At 38.3% G+C, this 22,094-nt stretch overlaps 1 protein-coding gene and 1 long non-coding RNA gene across 2 annotated transcripts in view; one reads left to right on the top strand and one right to left on the bottom strand.

Moving 5' to 3' along the window:
• Positions 1–13,361, top strand: part of LOC113021526 (hemicentin-1-like) — a 29,943-nt gene extending 16,582 nt beyond the window's left edge. The window contains exons 12-24 of the mRNA XM_026166283.1: positions 395–451; positions 1,612–1,869; positions 2,125–2,451; positions 2,549–2,788; positions 2,923–3,150; positions 3,279–3,542; positions 3,674–3,822; positions 7,616–7,685; positions 11,250–11,504; positions 11,614–11,868; positions 12,163–12,489; positions 12,666–12,929; positions 13,062–13,361. Of these exons, the coding sequence (XP_026022068.1) occupies positions 395–451; positions 1,612–1,869; positions 2,125–2,451; positions 2,549–2,788; positions 2,923–3,150; positions 3,279–3,542; positions 3,674–3,822; positions 7,616–7,685; positions 11,250–11,504; positions 11,614–11,868; positions 12,163–12,489; positions 12,666–12,929; positions 13,062–13,228 (2,861 nt within the window). The 3' untranslated portion in view covers positions 13,229–13,361. The remainder of the gene's footprint in view (positions 1–394; positions 452–1,611; positions 1,870–2,124; positions 2,452–2,548; positions 2,789–2,922; positions 3,151–3,278; positions 3,543–3,673; positions 3,823–7,615; positions 7,686–11,249; positions 11,505–11,613; positions 11,869–12,162; positions 12,490–12,665; positions 12,930–13,061) is intronic.
• Positions 13,362–18,314: 4,953 nt separating this feature from the next.
• On the bottom strand, positions 18,315–22,059 carry LOC113020556 (uncharacterized). The gene is made up of 3 exons (XR_003272208.1): positions 22,005–22,059; positions 21,813–21,908; positions 18,315–19,702 (listed from the first exon to the last, which is right to left on the bottom strand). It is a non-coding gene; the product is annotated as an uncharacterized LOC113020556 (long non-coding RNA).
• Between the last annotated feature and the right edge of the window lie 35 nt (positions 22,060–22,094).

Raw genomic sequence — 22,094 nt, forward strand, 5'->3', positions numbered from 1 at the left:
TTGAGCTTTACAATTATTTTCTCTTCCATGTGTCTTACATATAGATGTAAACAACCTAATTAAAAAACAACAACTAAAAAAACATATTGTATTATATCTACTATTATTTAAAAAGATAAGTTGGACAAATATTTGCCCACTATTGATGACATGGATTACTGTACTTGTCATAGTTGTAATTGGCCAGATATTTAAGTTTTTAGACAATGACAAATGTTGTAAAAATGTGATTGTAGGATAATCAATTAAGACGAGCTATTTGGGGACCTGTAAAGATAACGTTGAATCCTGTACTGCAGGATATCTAATGCAAATCCTGAAACTGAACTTCTGCTGGGCAATCCTGAAACAGTCTTCACCTCCTCCATCCATCTGCTTCATCCTGTATGCTGACTAAACATGCTGCTTGTCTGGATGCTGGGCTTCCCCATGCTCATCTTTTCAGTGTGTGGTGAGTGCTTAAGAGCTCTATGTGTCATAAACTGGCTGTGTAATGCAGGTGGGAAAGGATAGGTTGGATAGTATTTCATTTGGCAGTTAAGAACAAAACATTTTACTTTCTTTTTTAACTTCACTTTCAGTTTATGGCTTGCATTTAGTTTCAATGGCCACAATCTCCACATGTCAGCAGCGAGGGTAACGACAAACTGAAAATAATGGTGCTTTGTAAATGCTTCCCTTTTAATGAGATTCAAATTAAAATAAAAAAGATGAAACTTGTCACTGATATAACATCTGAATTTTTAACATTTAACATTTTCAAGTTAAAAGTGTTATTTATGGTTGAAACATCATCAGTAAATCATCAGAATCTAGCACCATTTACAAAACTTTGTTGCTAGGATCTTGGGTGATGTGTTTTGAGTTTTGGTGGTTTTTGATTTACTTTTGGGTAAATAATTAATAATTTATGTTCTAGTTCTATGGTATTTAATTTAATGTCATTTCCTTAATGCTTCTGAATTAGCTTAGCTCTTAGCTCTTTTGTATTAGTGCAAGTTTCCTCTCTTGTCCACAAGCTGTTTGTCTTGTCTCTGTGATTAAACAGCATTTTGTCTCTGTGTTTGCTCTTTTTCTGAATCAGGTTTGTATCAGTAGGTCTTTGTGTTTGTTCAATTCCTGTTTTATTGTGATACTCTCTTGTCTCTTGTGAGTTGTGATGAGTTTACTCGCCACGCTATTCCTGAGTTCCTGAGTGTTTCCTATTAGTCTCCGCTTCCCCTAATAACTCTCTTGTGTCTATATTGTCTCAGTCTCCCTTTGATCTTCATCAGAGTAGTTCCTGGGTGTTATTCTGTTTCCTGATCTTCTTCCCCTAGTGTCTTGGGCACTTAGTGAGTTCTGTAGTTTGAACTTGTTTTTTGATTTAGTTTTTTGTTCTGTTTCATGTAGTTTAAGACCACTTGAAAAATGGCAAAAAATCATATTTTGCATGGTTCAATCTTAACAGGGCTCCAACCACAGCTTCAACATGCAACAAAAAGAAATGAGAGTGAGACAAAACATTCTTTTGATCATGCAACTTAATGAAAACAACGCTTAAACTGAAACAGGCTAGACATAGTCACATACTGTTGACTGTTGTGACTGAAAACATTTCTTTGTGAATAGCAGGTTGCCCTTTAACACTGACACCTTCTGAAATGGTTGTGAGATTTGGAGATCCAGTTTTAATCAACTGCAGCACATCAGCCACAGATGTTGAAGGGATGGGCTGGGAGGCTCCATTTGGAGGTACAGGATTTGAGCGTCCTCCTGTTGTCACTTGGAGGGTTGACAAAGTGGAAGAGTGGAGTCCAAATCCTTTTTGCTATGTTACTCTAAATGATGGATCCCAGTGTGCTGTGAGTCCACTCATCACTGTTTATAGTAAGTACATGTGCACACACTGTTTTATTGTGTTATAAACTACATGAACTGATATTTGTATTATAATACAACAGTGATTTCACTTATAATGCTCAGCAGGTATCTATTATCCTCTAATTACTCTGATTCAATTGTTAGTACGTTTTAGTCAAAATGAAAATCTATCTGCAACCAGCAACATCATGTGTGAAATAATGCATATTTTCTGTATGCTTATATTTGATTGTTTTTTTCCCCACTTTGATTTGTTTACAGAAACTCCAGACTCTGTGTCAGTGTCTGACATGGGTCGTGGTCCAATGGTGGAGGGCAGAGAGTATGATCTGAAGTGTGATGTCATCAATGTGGCTCCTGTTCAAAATCTCACAGTGACGTGGTACAGAGGCAATGAAACTGTGCTCACACAGATGTTTAATGACTCCACTATGACTCCAGTAAACGCATCTTCTACCCTGAGAATCTCCACTCAGAGAGATTACAATGGATTAACTTTTAGATGTGAGGCTGAGCTGCACCTCGGACCCAAAGGGCCAAAGTTCCCCCCTAATGTAACCTCACCACCTTACACTGCTGTTGTTCTTTGTAAGATTCCCACCAATTTACTTCATATTTTTTAATCTAAGACACAGCTCTGTGATCTATGAAATATAAATTAATCTATGTTGATATTCCTTCCTAGATAAACCATTCATGGAATCTTGTCCAGACTACGTCACTGTTAATGAAAGTGCTGCCTTCAGCATTGACATGTTATCCTGTCAGCCTGATGGGAACCCTTTTCCCACTGTTCAGTGGTTCTATGAGGAGAAACTCATCAATCCATCGAGGTCACTGACCAGGACTGACTCAGGAAAGTACACGGCTGTAGTTCAAAACAGTCGTGGCAGAAGCAACACCTCAGTTCATATCACAGTGGAATGTGAGTGCATCAGACCTGGATCATTTTATATTTTAGCCGAATAATGATAAAACACACTAAAGTATTGACAAGATAATATTTTGTTTTCAGTTATTTACTTATTTATTTAAATGAATCTGATACCATTTTTACAGACAGTCCTTCTTTCACCTGCAAAGAGCACTATGAAATCACAGTGAATGATAAACATCAAAGTATCTGTGAACCAGTAGGATTACCTACACCCACCCTCACCTGGTTTAAAGATGGCAAACAGATGGTTTCCCCACAGCGCTGGAAAAAGAATGATAGTGGAAAATACTTGCTTAATGCACACAACACACATGGAACAGCTGAACACACACTGTATCTTGAAATTTTGTGTAAGTTTAAAATTTTCAGAATTATATTGTCTTTTTATGATTACTCCACAGTGAAAATATATAATTTTTGAGATGATAATATATTTTGAAGGACATTACTTACTTTCAAAATTTTGTATTTTTTCCAGATTCTCCTGAGTTCAAGAATGGAAATGAAAGCAAGCAGGTGCTCCAGGGTGAAGATGTTACTTTAAGTTGTAGTGCTGACAGTAACCCACCTTCAAACATCAGATGGGTTTACACACCTGCTGTGAATTCAAATGTGACCAATGAGGGGCACCAGAAGATAATCACTATCACTAGAGCCACGTCTACCAATGCTGGTTTTTACATTTGTGTTGCAGAGAATAAAGTTGGGAGAAATACACGATTCGTCACACTGATGATAAAAGGTATGATTACTGACTCTGTGCAGAACAGTTATGGAAATGTAGGAAAAAATTACTGATGTTTAATTTCAACAATGCATGGCATGATGTATTAAACAGAAGTCACATGTTGTTTTATTTTGTTGGTCTTACAGGCAATACCAGTAAAGTCCTCTTTCCAGCTATTTGGGCTTTTCTCACTCTATTGATCATCGGTCTTACCCTCCTCGTGGTCTATTTTCACAACAGGCAGAAAAAACGTGGACAATACAATTTTGTTCCGGTGTGCCAAATGTCTAATATAGCCATTTGACTTTTGCACAAGCCAATGGCAATGCGTAGGATCTTTGCTGCATTCTGTTCTGCGTGTCAAACTCATTAATACAATTTAGATTTGTTAGTATTTTACAGATTAATTACATTATTGAATTTCAAGTTACATATTTATATATGAGTCATTGATTCATTAAAAGCTAGAAAATGAAAAGCATATTTACACATAAATGGATTATGATCCATTTCTAAACTTCATAGACCTGAAAACAGTATAAATGTGCAAAACAATAAAAAGGTTACACTTGTGATGCAAAAATACTGTGTTATCCAGTGCTATGAAGCAGGAAACTATTAACAGTAACCCATGTTGTGTCCTCTATTTGGATTAAAATCTGTTTTCATGTATTATTTTTTATTTCTTTTTCACTTTCCTCACAAGGCAGCTTCTTTTTAGTCGTTAAATATTAGAGTTTAAGTATCTCGGGGTCTTGTTCATGAGTGACGGGAGAAGGGAGCGGGAGATCGACAGACGGATTGGCGCTTTGGCTGCAGTGATGCGGATGCTGTACCGGTCTGTTGTGGTGAAGAGAGAGCTGAGTGAGACAGTTGAGGTGGTTCGGGGATCTGAGAAAGATGCCTCATGGGCGCCTCATGGGTGAGGTATTCCAGGTATGTCCCACTGGGAGGCCCTGGGGCAGACCCAGGACACGCTGGAGAGATTATATCTCTTGGGTGGCCTGGGAACGCCTTGGTGTTCCACTGGAGGTCATAGGGGGTCATATGATAGATGTTTTGTTTTTTTTGTCTTTATGTATTATTGTAGGGTTATTTCTTTAATTTATTTACAGTGACACAATAGAGTGTCAAATAACAGATACGTCCATTATACGTTTATTGCTTGAAACCAGAGAACAAGGGCTACAATCCAAACATCAGAAACATGCATTACTGGTGTAAACCATAAAAGGGGAGCAAAGCTTACTTTTTGTATCCAAATAAAAATATCGATCTTGGCGGTTTACAGATGCTTACAGCACATGCATAACAAAGGACAACCTTTTTATTCTGGATCCACCTGAGATTATAGCAGAATATGAAGGAAAACCTCTCACTGTAAACTGCACCATCACATTGGATGAACATGAGTGGATGTACTAGACAGTTGGAAATGAAATCTTTCAGATCGAAGATGAAGGAATGTTTATCTCCCACTCAGTGCCACTGTCAGACTGGAATGAGAAGGCCAAGTGCAAAATAAAGTTAAATGAGTTTCACGAAGTCAGCAAGGACTTTCAAGTTATTGTATTTAGTAAGTTTCATTTTAAATATATACAGTGCAAAGAGAAAGTTAATAATTATTAAAATAAGTAACTAAGTTTTTCATCTAATGTTGTTTGCCAGAGAATCCAGAAGCTGATGATTCTGTACAGCATGTGAATGTGATGGGAGAAGAAACACAGAATTGGCTGCAGTGTGACATCATTAACACTATTTGTTGCTCCGACAAATACCTGACTGTTAGCTGGTACAAAAACAATGTAAAAAATGCAGACAGAATCTTTCAATGACACAATAAAAACACCAGTAAATGAGTCCTCTATTGAGTCAACCTCAGAAGAGAAAAATTTAGTTGAGATGGGATGTGATATGTGAAGCTCAGCTGGACTTTGGCCCATACAGACCAAAATGTCACGTTTTTTCTCAAACACACAGAGTTTCAGCAGACTGCAAGTAAACATCCTGGTCGTCTATACAGAAAGAGAGATATTTAATTAAAATTGTTAGCATAGATTAAAGAACACGAATAGTCTCAATAGCATGTGAGTAAATTGCAAGACTGCCAATTGTCTGAGAAACATAACCGAGACAATCCACGTTTATGTTGAACCAAGAGGTACACTTCCCTGTTTAGCTTACATCTAATGTGCTTGTGGGTTATTTAGATGATTTGACTGAATATATTTGCTTGTGAATGACAGGTTGCTCTCTAAAATTAGTACCTTCTGAAATTGTTGTGAGATCTGGAGATCCAGTTTCAGCTGCAGCACATCAGCCATACCTATTTTAATACTAAAACATTGGTAAACGAATGCATGTTTTATATATTTTATGTTAAGATGATATATATTTCTTTATTTACCTTCTTTACTTTTTTTTAAAATATAAGACTACTGCTAGACTTTTTCCAGTCATGTGGGCTTTGCTTGCTCTGTTGGTCGTTGGCTTCATCTTCCTTGAGGTGCCTTTTTACAAATGGTAGAAAAAACATGGCCATTACACTGTTTCTCCTGACAAACGGCCAGTTGGTTACGAGATCCCTTTGACATCAATCAGTGCAAATGCTTAGGACACTTGCTGCATCTGAACTGCAGCTTAATGACATTTGTAACCTAACTATTTGTCTTGCATTTCATTTATGGTTTACTTGTTTTTCCTTAAAGCTGATTTTCAGTCTTGAAACGTTGGATGTGTATGTTGGATGGCATTACTGCAACCTAAACAAGTTAAATAAAGTAGATTATTTGAAGCTGTAAAAAAATAATTTTGAGTGGTTAATCGTTTCAATCACACAGTAAGTGTCTGCAAGCATCAGTCAGAGAGTTATTTAATGTTGGAATTTAAACTCCATGGCAGGATTCATGTGGGGAAGTGTGAGATGGTCAATTAGGGAAGCACAGAATTCCCTGAGTGTGTCGGCTGTGGAACATGCACTTCTTGCATAAATGTATCACTTTAACCATTTAAGGGATTCAGGATGAAGCACAGTCTCCTAGCTAGTCTCTGTGTGGTTTAGGGTGATGTTCCTTTAAGATTTATAAGGATCTGGGAGTGGCGTGGATAGGAAACCTATTTTTATCCCATATTTCCTTCCTTATGTTAATTAACCAGACCCAGACTAACGAATTACAGCCCAAATTAAAAGTTTGAGCATTCTGATTCAGTATATATGCACAAAAAGAAAAGGTGGAGCAGAGAAGTATTCACATTTTGACCTTTTGGGATAACTTTGGAAAAGTATTTGGAATAATCTGACAGTTTAACCAACAAGCTGAATATTTGATTTGGACATAGATCACTGGGTGAGTTTGTCAGCTGCTTGGCTTGTGAGTAATTGTCTGTATATCAGAAATGCAATTTTTTAAAGCAGTGCAAGCTGTGAAAGAAAGTGTGTAATTTTCACAATATGTCAAGTAAACTTAGAAGTGCTTTATCCCTCCATTCTGTTTAATACAAAAAGTGTTTTTAGCTCGGCCAGTGGTTTCCTATCATGCTGAACAGAACATTAACTTAATTTTATAAATAGTTTTAATACTGAGAGTCAGAAAGTAGGAAAACTCAAGACGCTCTTCCCATAATTCCTGAACATCCCATTTTGGAGTTACTGTTAATCTTGCAATGTCCAACACCATTGCAAGAGATCATGGGTAGAGCAAATGAAATTTGGCCCATTTTGACATTTGCTAGTATAAAACTCCCCAAAATGTTCTAAACTGACCCAAATTGTACACGAAAGCCTTACATTTTTCTGAAAGCTCCAAATTTGATCTTGTTTTACAGGTGCTGCAAATCTTTGTACACCGAGGCTGATCTAGGTCAGACTGGACCTGTATATATCCAACTAGTTTCATTGTAGTTGGATATATACAACTGTGTCTATGAATGCAAAACTGTGCATTCATAACTTCGTAACTGCCATTTTAATGATTATCAGCTGAGGACCTTCAATGATAATTTTGACTCCTGTGCCTCACAACATCTAATGCAAATCCTGAAACTGAACTTTTTCTGGATGTTCCTGAATGACACCTCATCTCCTCCATCCACCTCCATCATCCTGCATGCTGTCTGCCACAATGCTGGGCTTCCTCATGCTCATCTTTTCACTGTGTGGTGAGTGCTGAAGACATCTCTGTGGATCTGACATACTGTGTATTAATTTATTTAATAATGGTTAGAGACAAAACTTTTAACTTTCCCTTTTAACTTCACGCTTAGTTTATTGTTGGAAATTTAATTTCAATGGCCTCCATGAGTTACAAGTAAAGGTAACTGGAAAAAGCAAAAATAAAAAGAATGATTTGTAAATACTGAGATTTGAACAAAAGACAAAAACATTCAAATTATTATTGATGGAAGAGTTACAGGTATGTGTTATTGCGGAACAAACTTCTGATCTCAATCAATAAAGTGAGTGTGGTGGTCAACAATTCATGGGTCTGTCGGTTGAAACTTTGCTCGCTGGAAACTTTATGACCAGTAGGAGCTACAGTAGCGTTACTTACCTGCAACTGGCGCGAAAACAATGAGAGGATCATCACACAACCCTTCAATAACAAAACACAACAAATAAGTCCAGTATCCTGAGAGTCAACATAACCAGAGAGAAAAATGTAGTTGAGTTCAGATGTGAAGCTCAGCTGGACTTTGGACTGCATGGACCAAAACTTCATGCCATTTCTCAAACACACAGTGTTTCAGACCACTGTAAGTAAATATCCTAATGTTTCTAGGAAAATACAACATTCACTTAATTTTCCAATTTTGAGTCAGTAAAACAATGTCAAAACCAGTGTAGTTGGGTGCCATATATCTATATCTATATATATAGATATAGATATAGATCTATATCTATATATCTATATATATCTATATATATCTATATCTATATATATCTATATATATATATATATATGTATATATATATATATATATATATATATATATATATATATATATATATATATATATATATGTGTATATATATATATATATATATATATATATATATATATATATATATATATATTAGGGGTGCAACGATGCTCGTATCGATATTGAACCGTTCGATATAGTGCTTTCGGTTCGGTACGCATATGTATCGAACAATACAAAATTTGTAATTTATTTTATCAACTTTCCTTCTGACGATGCTGTCTGTGTTGAGCGCTCAGTGAATTTGCGTTCGACTACTCCGCCTAGGCTGCACTGTCGAGCGCAGATCCACTGAGCGTTCAACACAGACAGCCTCGTCAGAAGGAAGAGCGCAGGGCAAGCTAGCGAGACAGAAGTTAAGCTCTCCTTGCAACATGGCAAATTGAACCTCCCCCACCCTCATTCAGATCTGGCGTTTGGAATTATTTTGGTTTGCATGTGACGTATGACCCTGAAGGTAAGCGCGTCATGGACTAAAGTAAAACAGTATGTTGGATGTGCCACGCAATGCTCAATTACATGGGTGGGAACTAGTGTGTTAGCGCAGTTAGCTCGTTAACGTGTTGGCCATCTAGCCCCACGCACAGGCGATCAGGGGTAGCTCGTTAACGGCGATTTGCCGTGTTGTGGCGTTAACGTCATTTCAACGAGATTAACGCTGACAGCACTAGTGGGAACACAACGCATATGACTGCACATTTACGCCGACATCATCCTAGTGCAAAGACAAGTGGAAGCAGACAAAACCAACAAGCATGCATGCTACAAACTTTACCCAAGTCATTTAGACAGCCGTTAGCACATGATTCTCCTTATGGGGACCTGATATGTTTAATATTGTGGCGAGCTCAGACAAGGAGAAGACGGAGGTGTCGTTTGGTCTTGCTTCCCGTGAGCTAGCCAGGGAGCACAGCCGTTTATTGACATCTGAAGAAGAACACTGCCGCTAGCTAACTGCTCAGCGCGGCAACCGCACAGCAACAACAACACACAGGGCGCCCTCTGACCCCGGAAGGACACACCATTGCAACGAGAGGGCGTCACCCGTCACTATGGCAACATAAACAAAACATAACTGTACAAACAGAACCCCGAACAGCCCTGACCCGCTACAATATGCTGCTGAGAATATAGCCCAGAAGAAGCGTATAGTATAGCTTTTATTTTGGAAAGAGACATTTCTCTGTAATAAACTCTCTTTTTCAAAGATGAGTGATTCCTCAATCAGATGCAAGGCTTGCAAAATCGCTAGCCCGACGTCCCGGGGCTAGCGATTTTTCCAGTCGGGCTACCAAAATCTATCTCTGCCCTGCCTGTCGGGCTATTGTAGGAAGGAAAAATATATGTCAATGTTTTTGCATTCTTTCGGAAATGTAGCTGGATAATTATGTCATTGGCATCGGTGAGCCACTGTCAATATGTGACATATTAAAATTGCGTTTGAATTTGCGCTTGTTTTTTGCTTTCACTTTGCAAATGTCCAGGTGCCTTCTTTTGGCGCACCGGCCGGTCACGACCGGCGGGGGAAAAGTCACTCGGGTCAGAACATGGGGTGCCACCATCATCCCACTTCTGACACCAATGTGGCGAGCTCAGACAAGTTGGAGACGGAGGTGTTGTTTAGTCTTGCTTCCCGTGAGCTAGCCAGGGAGCACAGCCGTTTATTGACATCTGCAGAAGAACACTGCCGCTAGCTAACTGCTCAGCGCGGCAACCACACAGCAACAACAACAACAACAACACACAGGGCGCCCTCTGACCCTGGAAGGATACACCGTCGCAGCGAGAGGGCATCACCCGTCACTATGGCAACATAAACAAAACATAACTGTACAAACAGAACCCCGAACAGCCCTCACCCGCTACATAGCCCCCACCTAAGGGGTCAGTCGTCCCCGACGACCCCATTGCCCCACACAAAGTCCTGCAAACGTCCAGGTGCCTTCTTTTGGCGCACCGGCCGGTCACGACCGGCGGGGGGAAAAGTCACTCGGGTCAGAACATGGGGTGCCACCATCATCCCACTTCTGACACCAATGTGGCGAGCTCAGACAAGGAGGAGACGGAGGTGTCGTTTGGTCTTGCTTCCCGTGAGCTAGCCAGGGAGCACAGCCGTTTATTGACATCTGCAGAAGAACACTGCCGCTAGCTAACTGCTCAGCGCGGCAACCGCACAGCAACAACAACAACAACACACAGGGCGCCCTCTGACCCCGGAAGGACACACCGTCGCAGCGAGAGGGCGTCACCCGTCACTATGGCAACATAAACAAAACATAACTGTACAAACAGAACCCCGAACAGCCCTGACCCGCTACAATATGCTGCTGAGAATATAGCCCAGAAGAAGCGTATAGTATAGCTTTTATTTTGGAAAGAGCCATTTCTCTGTAATAAACTCTCCTTTTCAAAGATGAGTGATTCCTCAATCAGATTTTATTTTTTTAATTACTTTTGTTTCAGCAACATTAAATTTAAAAACTGTACTTTTGAGTTAAAATATATATTTATAATTTTAATAAATGACAAATTAAAAAGGCATGAACATTTTTTTGTATCGAAAAAATATTGACCCGTGACACCAAAGTATCGAACCGTACCGTGAATTTTGTGTATCGTTGCACCCCTATCTATCTATCTATCTATCTATCTATCTATCTATCTATATATATATATATATATATATATATATATATATAAAACTGTGTAAATAACAATCTTCTGTTTTCTTCTTTTTTTCAGATGCTCTTGAACCAAAGACAAAAAACAGAACTCATGTGATGTCTTCAAGTGAGGGCACTAATATTATGTTGACCTGTGAAGCTGTGGGAAACCCTCTTCCGGTCTATGGCTGGACTTGTGATGGGGAAAATATGTTGGAGAACACAAACAGTCTCAATATCACCCTAGTAAACCGCAACACAACCTGCACCTGCACAGCTCCCAGTATTCTAGGAAACATAACTAAGACATTCTATGTTCATGCTGAACCAAGAGGTACACATCCCTGTTTACCTTACAACTACTGTCCTTTTTTTTAGGGACTTATGTCTTTTTATATCCAAAATCAGTTTTAAATGTTAACATGTGTGCTTGTTAATGGCAGGTTGCCCTTTAACACTGACACCTTCTGAAATTGTTGTGAAATTTGGAGATCCAATTTTAATCAACTGCAGCACATCAGCCACAGATGTTGAAGGAATGGGCTGGGAGGCTCCATTTGGAGGTACAGGATTTGAACGCCCTCCTGTTGTCACTTGGAGGGTTGAAAAACTAGAAGAGTGGACTCCAAGTCCTTCCTGCTATGCTACTTTGGTTGATGGATCCCAGTGTACTGTGAGTCCACTCATCGCTGTTTACAGTAAGTACATGTGCACAGACTGTGTTACTGTATTATGACCTGCATGAACTGAAAAATGCATATGCAAGAAAGCAATAATTAAAGACATGCTTAGACATGGTAATATCAAGCAGCTTCTAATTGATCCAATTCAAATGTTCCTTATGTGGAAATCAAAATGTGACTCTGGCACCTGCAAACTAACACTTTTAGAAATGCATGTTTCCTGTACTGATGTAATAATGTTAGACATTAAATTTGGTTTTTACATTGTAAATCAGTAATACCAAAAAATAAAAATTGTTTTATTTACAGAAACTCCAGACTTTGTGTCAGTGTCTGACATGGGTCATGTTCCGATGGTGGAGGGCAGAGAGTATGATCTGAAGTGTGATGTCATCAATGTGGCTCCTGTTCAAAATCTCACAGTGACGTGGTACAGAGGCAATGAAACTGTGCTCACACAGATGTTTAATGACTCCACTATGACTCCAGTAAACGCATCTTCTACCCTGAGAATCTCCACTCAGAGAGATTACAATGGATTAACTTTTAGATGTGAGGCTGAGCTGCATCTCGGACCTAAAGGACCAAAGTTCCTCCCTAATACATCCTCACCACCTTACACTGCTGTTGTCCTCTGTAAGATTTCCACCCACGTATTTCATGTTTTTTTTTCCACCTCAGAGCTCTGCAACAGAATCACACGATCTTTTTAAATGATTTGTCAATATTGAATATACATAATTTTAGATGAAAGTAAAGTTTGAAGCATACTATTTTTATCTTATTAAATCTCTCATGTATTTCTTCCACAGATGCCCCTGAGTTCAAGAATGGAAATGAAAGCAAGGAAGTGCTCCAGGGTGAGAATGTTACTTTAAGCTGTAGTGCTGACAGTAACCCACCCTCAAACATCAGATGGATCTACACAGCTGCTGTGAATTCAAACGTGACCACTGAGGGACAACAGAAGACTATCAGTATCACAGGAATCACGTCTGCCAATGCAGGCATTTACATTTGTGTTGCTGAGAATGAAGCTGGGAGAAATACACGATTTGTCTCACTGGTGATAAAAGGTATGATTACTTTTTGGAGAACAGTTATGGAAATGTATAAAGAAAAGTGATAACTGATGTTTAAAATGAACAATATATGACATCGAGAACTGATCTTATTTTAATGTTGTTTTTATTTTGCTTATCTTACAGATAAGGTCCCTTTGCTAGTCATTGGAGTGTTGCTCGCTGTATTTGCCATTGGCCTCATCATCCTCCTGGTCTTTATTTACTATAGAAAGAGAAAAAATTGGCATTCTTCTTTTGACATAGTATCAAATGCCACAGATGTCCCTCTGACAGTCAGTAGTAATGCTTAGGATATTTCCCTGCATTATGAAAAATGAAGTAAAATTTTAATTGCATATGTAATTTATGATTTGTCCTATAATATTGTATAAATGTACATTTAATTTTTCCATAAATTAATTCCTTGAATTAAACAACTTCATATACCAGAAAACAAATAGCAGAAATATCTAAAATAATAAGAAGGTTATGCTTTAGAGTTAATAATGTTATGTATATGTCTGCTAAACAGTGCATGAAACTGCTGTAAAAACAATTAACATTTAGCAATATTATGTCTTATGTTTGAATTAATTTTTTTTTATTGTTTTTATGTTTTTTGACCCACAGTTCATTTTAATTGTGAAATATCAAGTGTAGCCCTAACAGGTATTACTGCATTTAAACAAAGTAGTCTATGTCATATGCCAGAATTTAAAGGCGAATTATTAATGATCTGAATTAGAGGGTGATTATCTGCTAGTCCAGGACTCTCTGCCAGGGAATCACTGATTTCCAGAGTCCACAGAATACTTTTTATAACATAATTCATTGAAGAACACGGATTAAACAATAGGATGATTTTAACCAGTGGAGGCTGTCGGGTTACAGCACAGCCTCCTGGCTGGCATCCTGTGTGGAGATCAGATCGCTTCCTCTTTAAGGCTTATTACGATTTTTGAGAGTGATGTGGATAGGAAAGCTACGTTGACCTGATTTCCTTCATCATGTTAAATATTTGGAAAAACCAGGCTAAAAGCTGGCAAGCATAATTAATTGCTTAAGTGTGATGGTTATTAAACAATTAATCAGCTATATGTGTTGAAGAAAGACAAAGCTGGAGCAGTCAGTGGTTATATTGTGCTTGGATCCTATTCAACAGGACCTTCCTTCAAATTGCTGGGATAACTTTGGAAAAGCTTTTTTTGCTTTCTGAATAATCTGACTGGCCTGAAAATTGATTTTTGCAAAGAGCTTTCAGTGAGAGTATAATCTGCTTCGCTTGCATGATATTAAATAGAGGAAGAAAAGAGGAAGAATGAGATTAACGGTCATAATATAAAAACTGAAAACAACTTAGAAATGGCTTTTTTTTAAACTCAAGGGCCACCAGTTGGTGTCTAATGTTACAAAAAAGAACCCTGTAGTCAAATTCAAATTTTATTTACCACACACACAACCATACACAGACAAGTGGTGAAGTGCTTGTTTCTGTGCAATGCCCGACCATTAAACGACGGTAAAGAATTTACAGATTTACAGATTATGACAAAATTTACAGATTTTAACTTAGAAATTTACAGTAAAAAAAGAATGCGCAAATAATGATTTAAGAGAGAAATTGGAAGAAGTGTGCAAATAAAAACAGTGACGTGATGAATGAGAGTCCAGTCCTGCATTTGGTTCAGGGCCCAAATAGCCTGGGGGAAGAAGCTCCCCCTCATTTTCTCTGTTTTGGCCCTTGGGGAGCGGAAGCGCTTCCCAGACCTCAACAGTGAAAAGAGTCCATTGTTGGGATGGGAGAGGTCCTTCATAATCTTCCTGGTTTTGTTCTTGCACCGCTTGGTGTAGATGGACAGCAGGTCAGGAAACTGTGATCGAATGATGCGTTTGGTTGAGCGCACCACTCTTTGCAGATCTAGTCTGTCCTTCTTGGTGCTGTTCCCAAACCAGGTGCAGATGTTTCCTGTCAGGATGCTCTCGATGGTGCAGGAGTAGAAGTTCTTAAGCACCCTCAGTGGCAGATGGAAGTCCCTAAGTCTTCTGAAGAAGAAGAGATGCCTTCCTCTGAGTCCTGTAATACTTTATGAAGTCTCATTGAACCCTTTCTTGATGACTGTCACAGATGGCTCAGTCTCTAGATTCAGGCCATTTTGAATCACCAATTCAGCTTTTTTTTTTTTTTTTAATTATGCGTTAGAGCGGAATAACCCCTCCACTGATATATGATTGCTCCCCTTTGATGTCACTTGGATGGATTACTAATTGTGATGAAAAACACACCTACAATACTAGATATCATTCTGAAAAGTAACATTCTACATAGCAGTCAAAGGACTACGATGACCTGGATGACTGAGAACCTTCACAGACATTCTACATAGCACACTTACTTTATACAAATTGTGACAGATTATACAAATCTGTCACAATTTGCAGGATAAAACCCCAAAAGTAAAATTAGGAGACAAGCAGGATTTAACAAAAAGTGGCCCCTTTAATTAGTGTGGTTGTAAAATTCCACAAAGTACAACACAAAATCCCCAAAGGGAAGACTGAGGGGATAAATTGTGGTAGCTCTGGGCTGTGGCTGCATTGGAGGCTACAGTCTCTTCTATCTTAATACCAAAACTGTGAACTTTACTCTGTTCACTCCCTGACACGCATGGCACACAGTGGATGTTACACTCTACAAACAATTCCACCATAAACATTACCAGGTAGGAACCAAAATGACCTCTCACAAGGTGCCATAATAAATAACTTAAATGTAACACATAAACTTATAAGGTGAGATAAATGAAGTTAGAAGATTAGAGGAATAACAAGAACCCAGAACATAAGAAGAACAGATTACTAATGAAAAAAAATAAATAAACCAGATGTATGTTTGAACAACACCAAGAACCAGAATCTCTGAAGCAAGAATAAAAATCAAAACTAAAATCAAATTAATTAAAAATTAAATATTCAGATTTCCCGTGGTGCACCCCTATTTTGTTCTTGGTCAGCCCTGTGGCACTTCATTTAGAAGAACATTTAAATTAAAGAAAACTCTAGAACCTCTAATTTTAATGAAAATAAAGTACGTTTTGCAGTAAGAAATGTACTTGAAGGATCTACGAATTTAAAAGTCATGAAACCACGAGGATGAAGATGTCTTTTTTAAATAAAGTACAGAAACCAAAAGAAAAACAAAGGTTTCAGAGTAATATTATCAAAGATAAAGGTACAATTGTGTTGCACAGCTTATCTTTATGTATACATTTCCAGAAAACATGGATTACATCATTGCTCAAATGAACTGATACAATTTTTGGTAGAATGATGTTCATTGCTAGAATAGTCACTTTAATTGCTCACTCTTGATGGTATTAGTAGCCTGTAATTGCTCTCATTCAAGTGTTTGTACCACTGTGTAGAAATAAAAAACAATAACGTTTTGGAGAGTTACACATTGACGTATGCCTACTAATTTGTCTCTGCCTTCTTCTCATTTTGATGTCATAATGTCCGATATACACAGGTCACTCCATACATAATTAAATAAATGTTATTGCGACTTTGTCTCTTTATGCCATCATTTTGATGATCCTATCATTTTACCACAATTTTACATTAAATAATCAATATGCAATTGAAGTGCTTAAAACACCAAACCTCGTGACTTAAAGCTTAAACTTTAAGTCATGAGGTTTAAAAAAAAAATTATTGCATTAGTTGTTTATGTCATGAATCGCTGTGTGGCAGGCAGGCAAGCAGGAGTGGTGGACCCAAAATGCAGAACTCAGACACGGAAGTGAGACTTAAAGCGCAGCTTTATTGCTGGGAAAAGCCTCGAACAAACTAAACTCACCAAAAGACAAACAAAAGTCTGAACAGAGGAACCAAGGACTGAGACACTGGAAAAGAAATACAAAACTGCAGCACATAGAAGCAGAACACACAGCTAGTTGAGGGTACGACGCAACACTGAGCACAGGAAAACACAGGGCTAATATACACAGGGTGGTAATCAGGGAATGGGCAACAGGAGGGAGACACAGCTGGGAGAAATTGGACTAACGAGACAGGGGGAGCAAAGCGGCACACACTAACATAGGACATAGACTTTCACAATAAAACAGGAAATAAGACACAAGGATGCAGACTAAGAAACATAGACTTAACACGGGCAGAACTAAGAATAAACCAGAATAAGCTGGAACATAGAACATCATCATAATCATCATCATCATCACAAGCACTAAGAGAATAAGGAAACAATCAAACACACCAAAGTAACTTGAAAGGCAGATTCATCATAAAACCCAACAAAGCACCAGAGAAACATAAAGAACAATCTATCATTGAAAAATAAACCAAAACATAACTCAAAATACTGGGTCAAACTGACCCAGAACCGTGACAGTTTAAGAGCATTTTCTGAGGCTCAAAGGACAATCGAATGACAAGTAGTTTTATGGTCAGGTGATGCCTGTCTCCTAGGATTTTGCAAATAAACAATTTGGACTTGATTTCAACTGTTCAACTTGCATTTGATATGCAATACTGGATTTGGCAGAAAGCATCTAAAAGAGCTTGGACAGATATAAACAAGGTGAACTTCTGACACGGACGAAGATAAATCTGTAGAGAAGGAGAAAAACAACTCATGATGCGAAGCATGTTGTTTAACATGGTGGAGGCATGTATGGCTGCCAGTGGAATCGGACCACTGGTATTTATTGATGAGATGACTGCTGATAGAAGTAGCAGGATGAATTTTGAAGTGTACAGGGCTATACTCTCTGCTCAGACTCAGACAAAATGCTGAATGCAAACCTGATCCAACACCACTTTACAATGCAAATGGATCATTAACCAAAAGCAGTCTCTCAAGCTAAAGAAATTGGATATTCTTCATTGGCCAAGCCAGTTACATTGGTACAATCCAACAGAACATACTTTCATTTACTGAAGACAAAACTGAATGCACAGAGAGCCACAAACAAGCAGCAACTGAATTAGCTTATTCAACATCCTGGCAGAGAAACTCAAGGTAGAAATAACATTTGTTAATGTCCATGATGTCTTGACTTGCGATACTGTAAAGGATTGTATAGGATCCAGGTATTAAATAACATTTCTTATATTTAAAATGATATTGATTTGTCCAACTATTTTTGAGCATCTGAAAACGGGGAAATATGTATAAATATTGTGGTGATTTCTAAACAGGTACCACAAGGTTAAACGGCTTGTACTAAAGTTACATTTTAATCACATGTTGACTGTTGAATTTATAATCATCTGCGGTGATGGAAAGACATCAAGACAAAATTACTAAAAATGTGTCTTCATTGACATCATTTATTTTTACTTTAATTTATTTACAAAAACTTCAGACTGCGTCAATTTCTGCAATGGATCATAGTCCAATGACGGAGAGCACAGAGTATGATTTGAAATGCAATGTCACCAATGTTGCTCCCATGAAGGAGCTCACAGTGAAGTGGTAAAGAGGCAATGAAACTGTGCACACACAAAATATTAATGACCCTTGTGGAAATCCGGTCAATGTGTCGTCTGTTTTAAGATTCATTCCCAAGAGAGATTACCCTGGATTAGTTTTCAGATGTGAGGCTGTGCTGCACTTAGGACCCAAAGCACCAGAGATCCCTCCTGCACCTGCTTCGGATCTTATCAGTCCATCCTTCTGCAACCTCAGCACCTTACACTGCTGTTGTTCTTTGTAAGATTTCCTCCTTATTTTCCACTAAGTGAACTCTGGATATCAGCTTGCCACCCAATACTAATGTATTCTTAAAGTGTTGTGAGCTCAAACAACTCTGGTTGCACAGACAGTCCTTTTCTCTTTCACCTGTCAACCTATGAGATCAAAGTGACTAAATGTTAACCAGTGGGATTATTTACACCCTGAGAATGTGTGAGAATGTTCCACTAAGCTGCAATGCTGATGGCAACCCTCCCTCTAACATCAACTGGATCTGTATAGATGCTGTGAATGCAAAAGAGACCACTGAGGGGCGCCAGATGACTATCACTGTCACAAGAGCCACGTCTACCAATGCTGTCATTTACATGTGTGTTGCAAGTTGTGAGAAAGACAAGATTTGCCATTTCCTGCCTGAACCACCTCAACTGGCTATTTTCACTCTGGAGAAGTACCAGCTCAGGGGAACTCTGAGCCCCTCAAAGTTCCTCAAAGGGTGGAAGGTCATGTATCTGTATCTGTTGTCACTGTGATTCTTTATTTATTTACAACATTCAAAGAAGTACTTGAGAAGCTGTTGAATTCAGAAAATGAGAGAGACAAGGACTAGTTGAAAATCAGGAAGTGCAGCCGATTAGTAAGGAGCAAGTGAGGGCAGCTATGAAGAGGGTGATGAGTGGAAAGGTGGTTGGTCAAGATGACATGCCTGTGGTGGTAGAGAGAGGACAGTCAACTCTAACCAGACTGTTTAACAAAATCCTGGAGAATGAGAGGAAGCCTAAGGAGCTGAAAAGTGTATTGATACTGATTTTCAAGAGGAATATTGAAGGCATGAACTTGTGGAAAGAGTTGTTGAAGCTAAAAGATCAAAAGATTGTGTTTATAACGTTACACATAGGAGCATAGGAGCTACAGCTCAAGCTTTAGTCAAATGCATTAGTGGCCTGAACCACAAGAGGGAGGCAAAGATCCTGACATCATAACAGAGCTCAACTCTCTTATCCTGGATCCACTTGAGATTGTAGAAGACTATGGAGGAAATCCTTTCTCTGTAAAGTTTACCAGCACACTGAAATGAGAAATAAAAGCTCCGGCTTTAAAAACAAAGAGATTTTATACTGTTAGACTGAAAGTTTGAGTGCAAAAATAAAGCTAGATGATTCTCATTAATTGCAGTAAAGACCTATTGCATACAAAAAAATTAATTTGAAATGAATACAATGTAATGCTAAGAAAATTAAAAATGATGATGTATATGTAACTAACTTTTATCTAATGTTGTTTGCCAGAGAATCCAAAAGTTGTTCAATAGAAGAAAAAAGCAGAACTGGCTGCTGTGTGATGTCATCAGTTTTGTTCCTGTTCAGTACTTCACTGACGTATAAAAACAATGAAAGCATTGTGACACATCATTTAACAATCACACCAAAACACTGAATAATGAATCCTGTAATTTGAGAGTGAACATTCGCAGAAAAAAAATGTAGTTCAATTTAATTCTGTTTTATTTATATAGTGCCACTTCATAAAAACAGTTGCTTCAAGGTGCTTCGAATTGTAAAGTAAAGACTATACAATACCAAAGAGAAACCTCAACATTCACACAACCCTCTATGACCAAGCACTTGTACAATGGGAAGGAAAAAAGGAATAACTTCCTTTTAACAGGAAGAAATGTGACTGGTTGACTGGTTGGAGTGAGAGCAAAGAATGATTAAATACAAAAAGGCTAAAAACACAGAGATGTTTAAAGAGATAAAGAGATTAATAAATGCCCAGCGTATCATAAAAATCCCCCCAGCAGCCCACGTCAACTGCAGCATAACTAAGGGAGACACCACAACTTCCTGTTTTTTCCCCTCATTCACACAGTGTTTCTGAACACTGTGAGTAAACATCCCACTGTGTCCAAACAAACAGAGCATTATTTCAACTTTTAGCTTAGATTTAAAAAACAAAAACCATTCAAGTCAGTTTAGCTATCCATTGTTTAAATGTGAAAAACTATGCTTGCCATTCTTGATGCTCCTGAGCTAAACTAAACACAATGATATCTATCAACTTAAGGGCACTGATATTACCCTGAGCTGTGAAACCAAGGGAAACCCTCCTCTTGTCTATAACTGGAAATGCGACGGGGAGAACACAAACAATCTTAGGATCATTCTATTGCAGCAATACAACCTGCACCTTGTCATTTAAATCACTGTTTATCTTACAGTTAATTTGCTAATGCATCCTTTAATAATAATAATAATGTAGATTTTATTGATCCCCGTGGGGAAATTCCTCTTTGCATTTAATCCATTCACTATGTAAAGCAGTGGGCAGCCATTGGGCGCCTGGGAACAGCACCTTGCTCAGGGGTACCTCAGGGTAGCTGTTGAGTGGATACTGTTGACTTATTCCTTAATTTAGAAAAGAGAAGAAAAGAAAAGCTCTAACTTCATAAGTCTACTTGTAGAAGATTGCCTTGTATCACTGTCGCTTTCTGAAATTGTTGTGAGATTTGAAGATCCATCGTCAGTCGCTGTGATTCTTTTTGAAGCTCTAGTAACCCTCCCTCCCCCAAACATCAGCTTGATCTACACAGCTCACAGCGGCTGTGAAATGAGACCACTAAGAGGCGCCAGAAGTCTGTCACTATCACTAGAGCCACGTCTACCAGTGCTGGTGTTTACATTTGTGTTGGAGAGAATAAAGTTGGAAGAAAGACAAGATTTGCCACACTTGTGATAAAAGATATGGTTGCTGACTGTGCAGAACAGATATGGGAAATGAATAAAGAAAAGGTCAAGAGGTGAGAAGAAATGTTATGTTTTGTTTTGCTTATCTCACAGGTAAAACTAAACAGGTAACCCCCCACACACACACTTTCCAGTCTGTTGGGTGTTGCTTGTTTCATCGTTTCTCATCCTCCTGGTCCCTTTTCACAACTCTCAGAAGACAAAAGATAGAGAGATACAAAATTCCAAATGACATAGATGTCCTTATGTCATCAACCAGTGTTAAGTGCTAGGGGTTTTTACAGGATTCTGAAAACTGAAGTGAAAACTTAACTGCACGGGTAACCTAATTATTTGTTCTTTCCTATGAAAAAAAAAACATTTTCAATTTCCCTTTGTATGAAGTATTCGTAGCTTCATATCTCTCAAAAGATTGAATTTAAATCTTCTTACATTTATAGTTTCCGTCTTTCGTTCCCCCATTACAGTCTGGCTGTTTTTCAGTCTGGAAGTAGTGGATGTGTTCATTGTAGACCTTATTAGGCGTCACTGCACATAAGCAAATTAAACAGAGTAGCCTATTTTCTTGCATGAAAACTTAATTGTGAGTCATTAATGATTTGAATCAGACGGTGAAGCACTCACTGCCAGAACCAGTCAGCCTGTTGCTTGTTGATCGATGATGAACATAATGCTATGATTCATGTGGGAAAGTCCGGGGGACGCTCTCTATCA

The sequence above is a fragment of the Astatotilapia calliptera genome, chromosome 4, assembly GCF_900246225.1.
Source record: "Astatotilapia calliptera chromosome 4, fAstCal1.2, whole genome shotgun sequence".
Lineage (NCBI taxonomy): Eukaryota > Metazoa > Chordata > Actinopteri > Cichliformes > Cichlidae > Astatotilapia > Astatotilapia calliptera.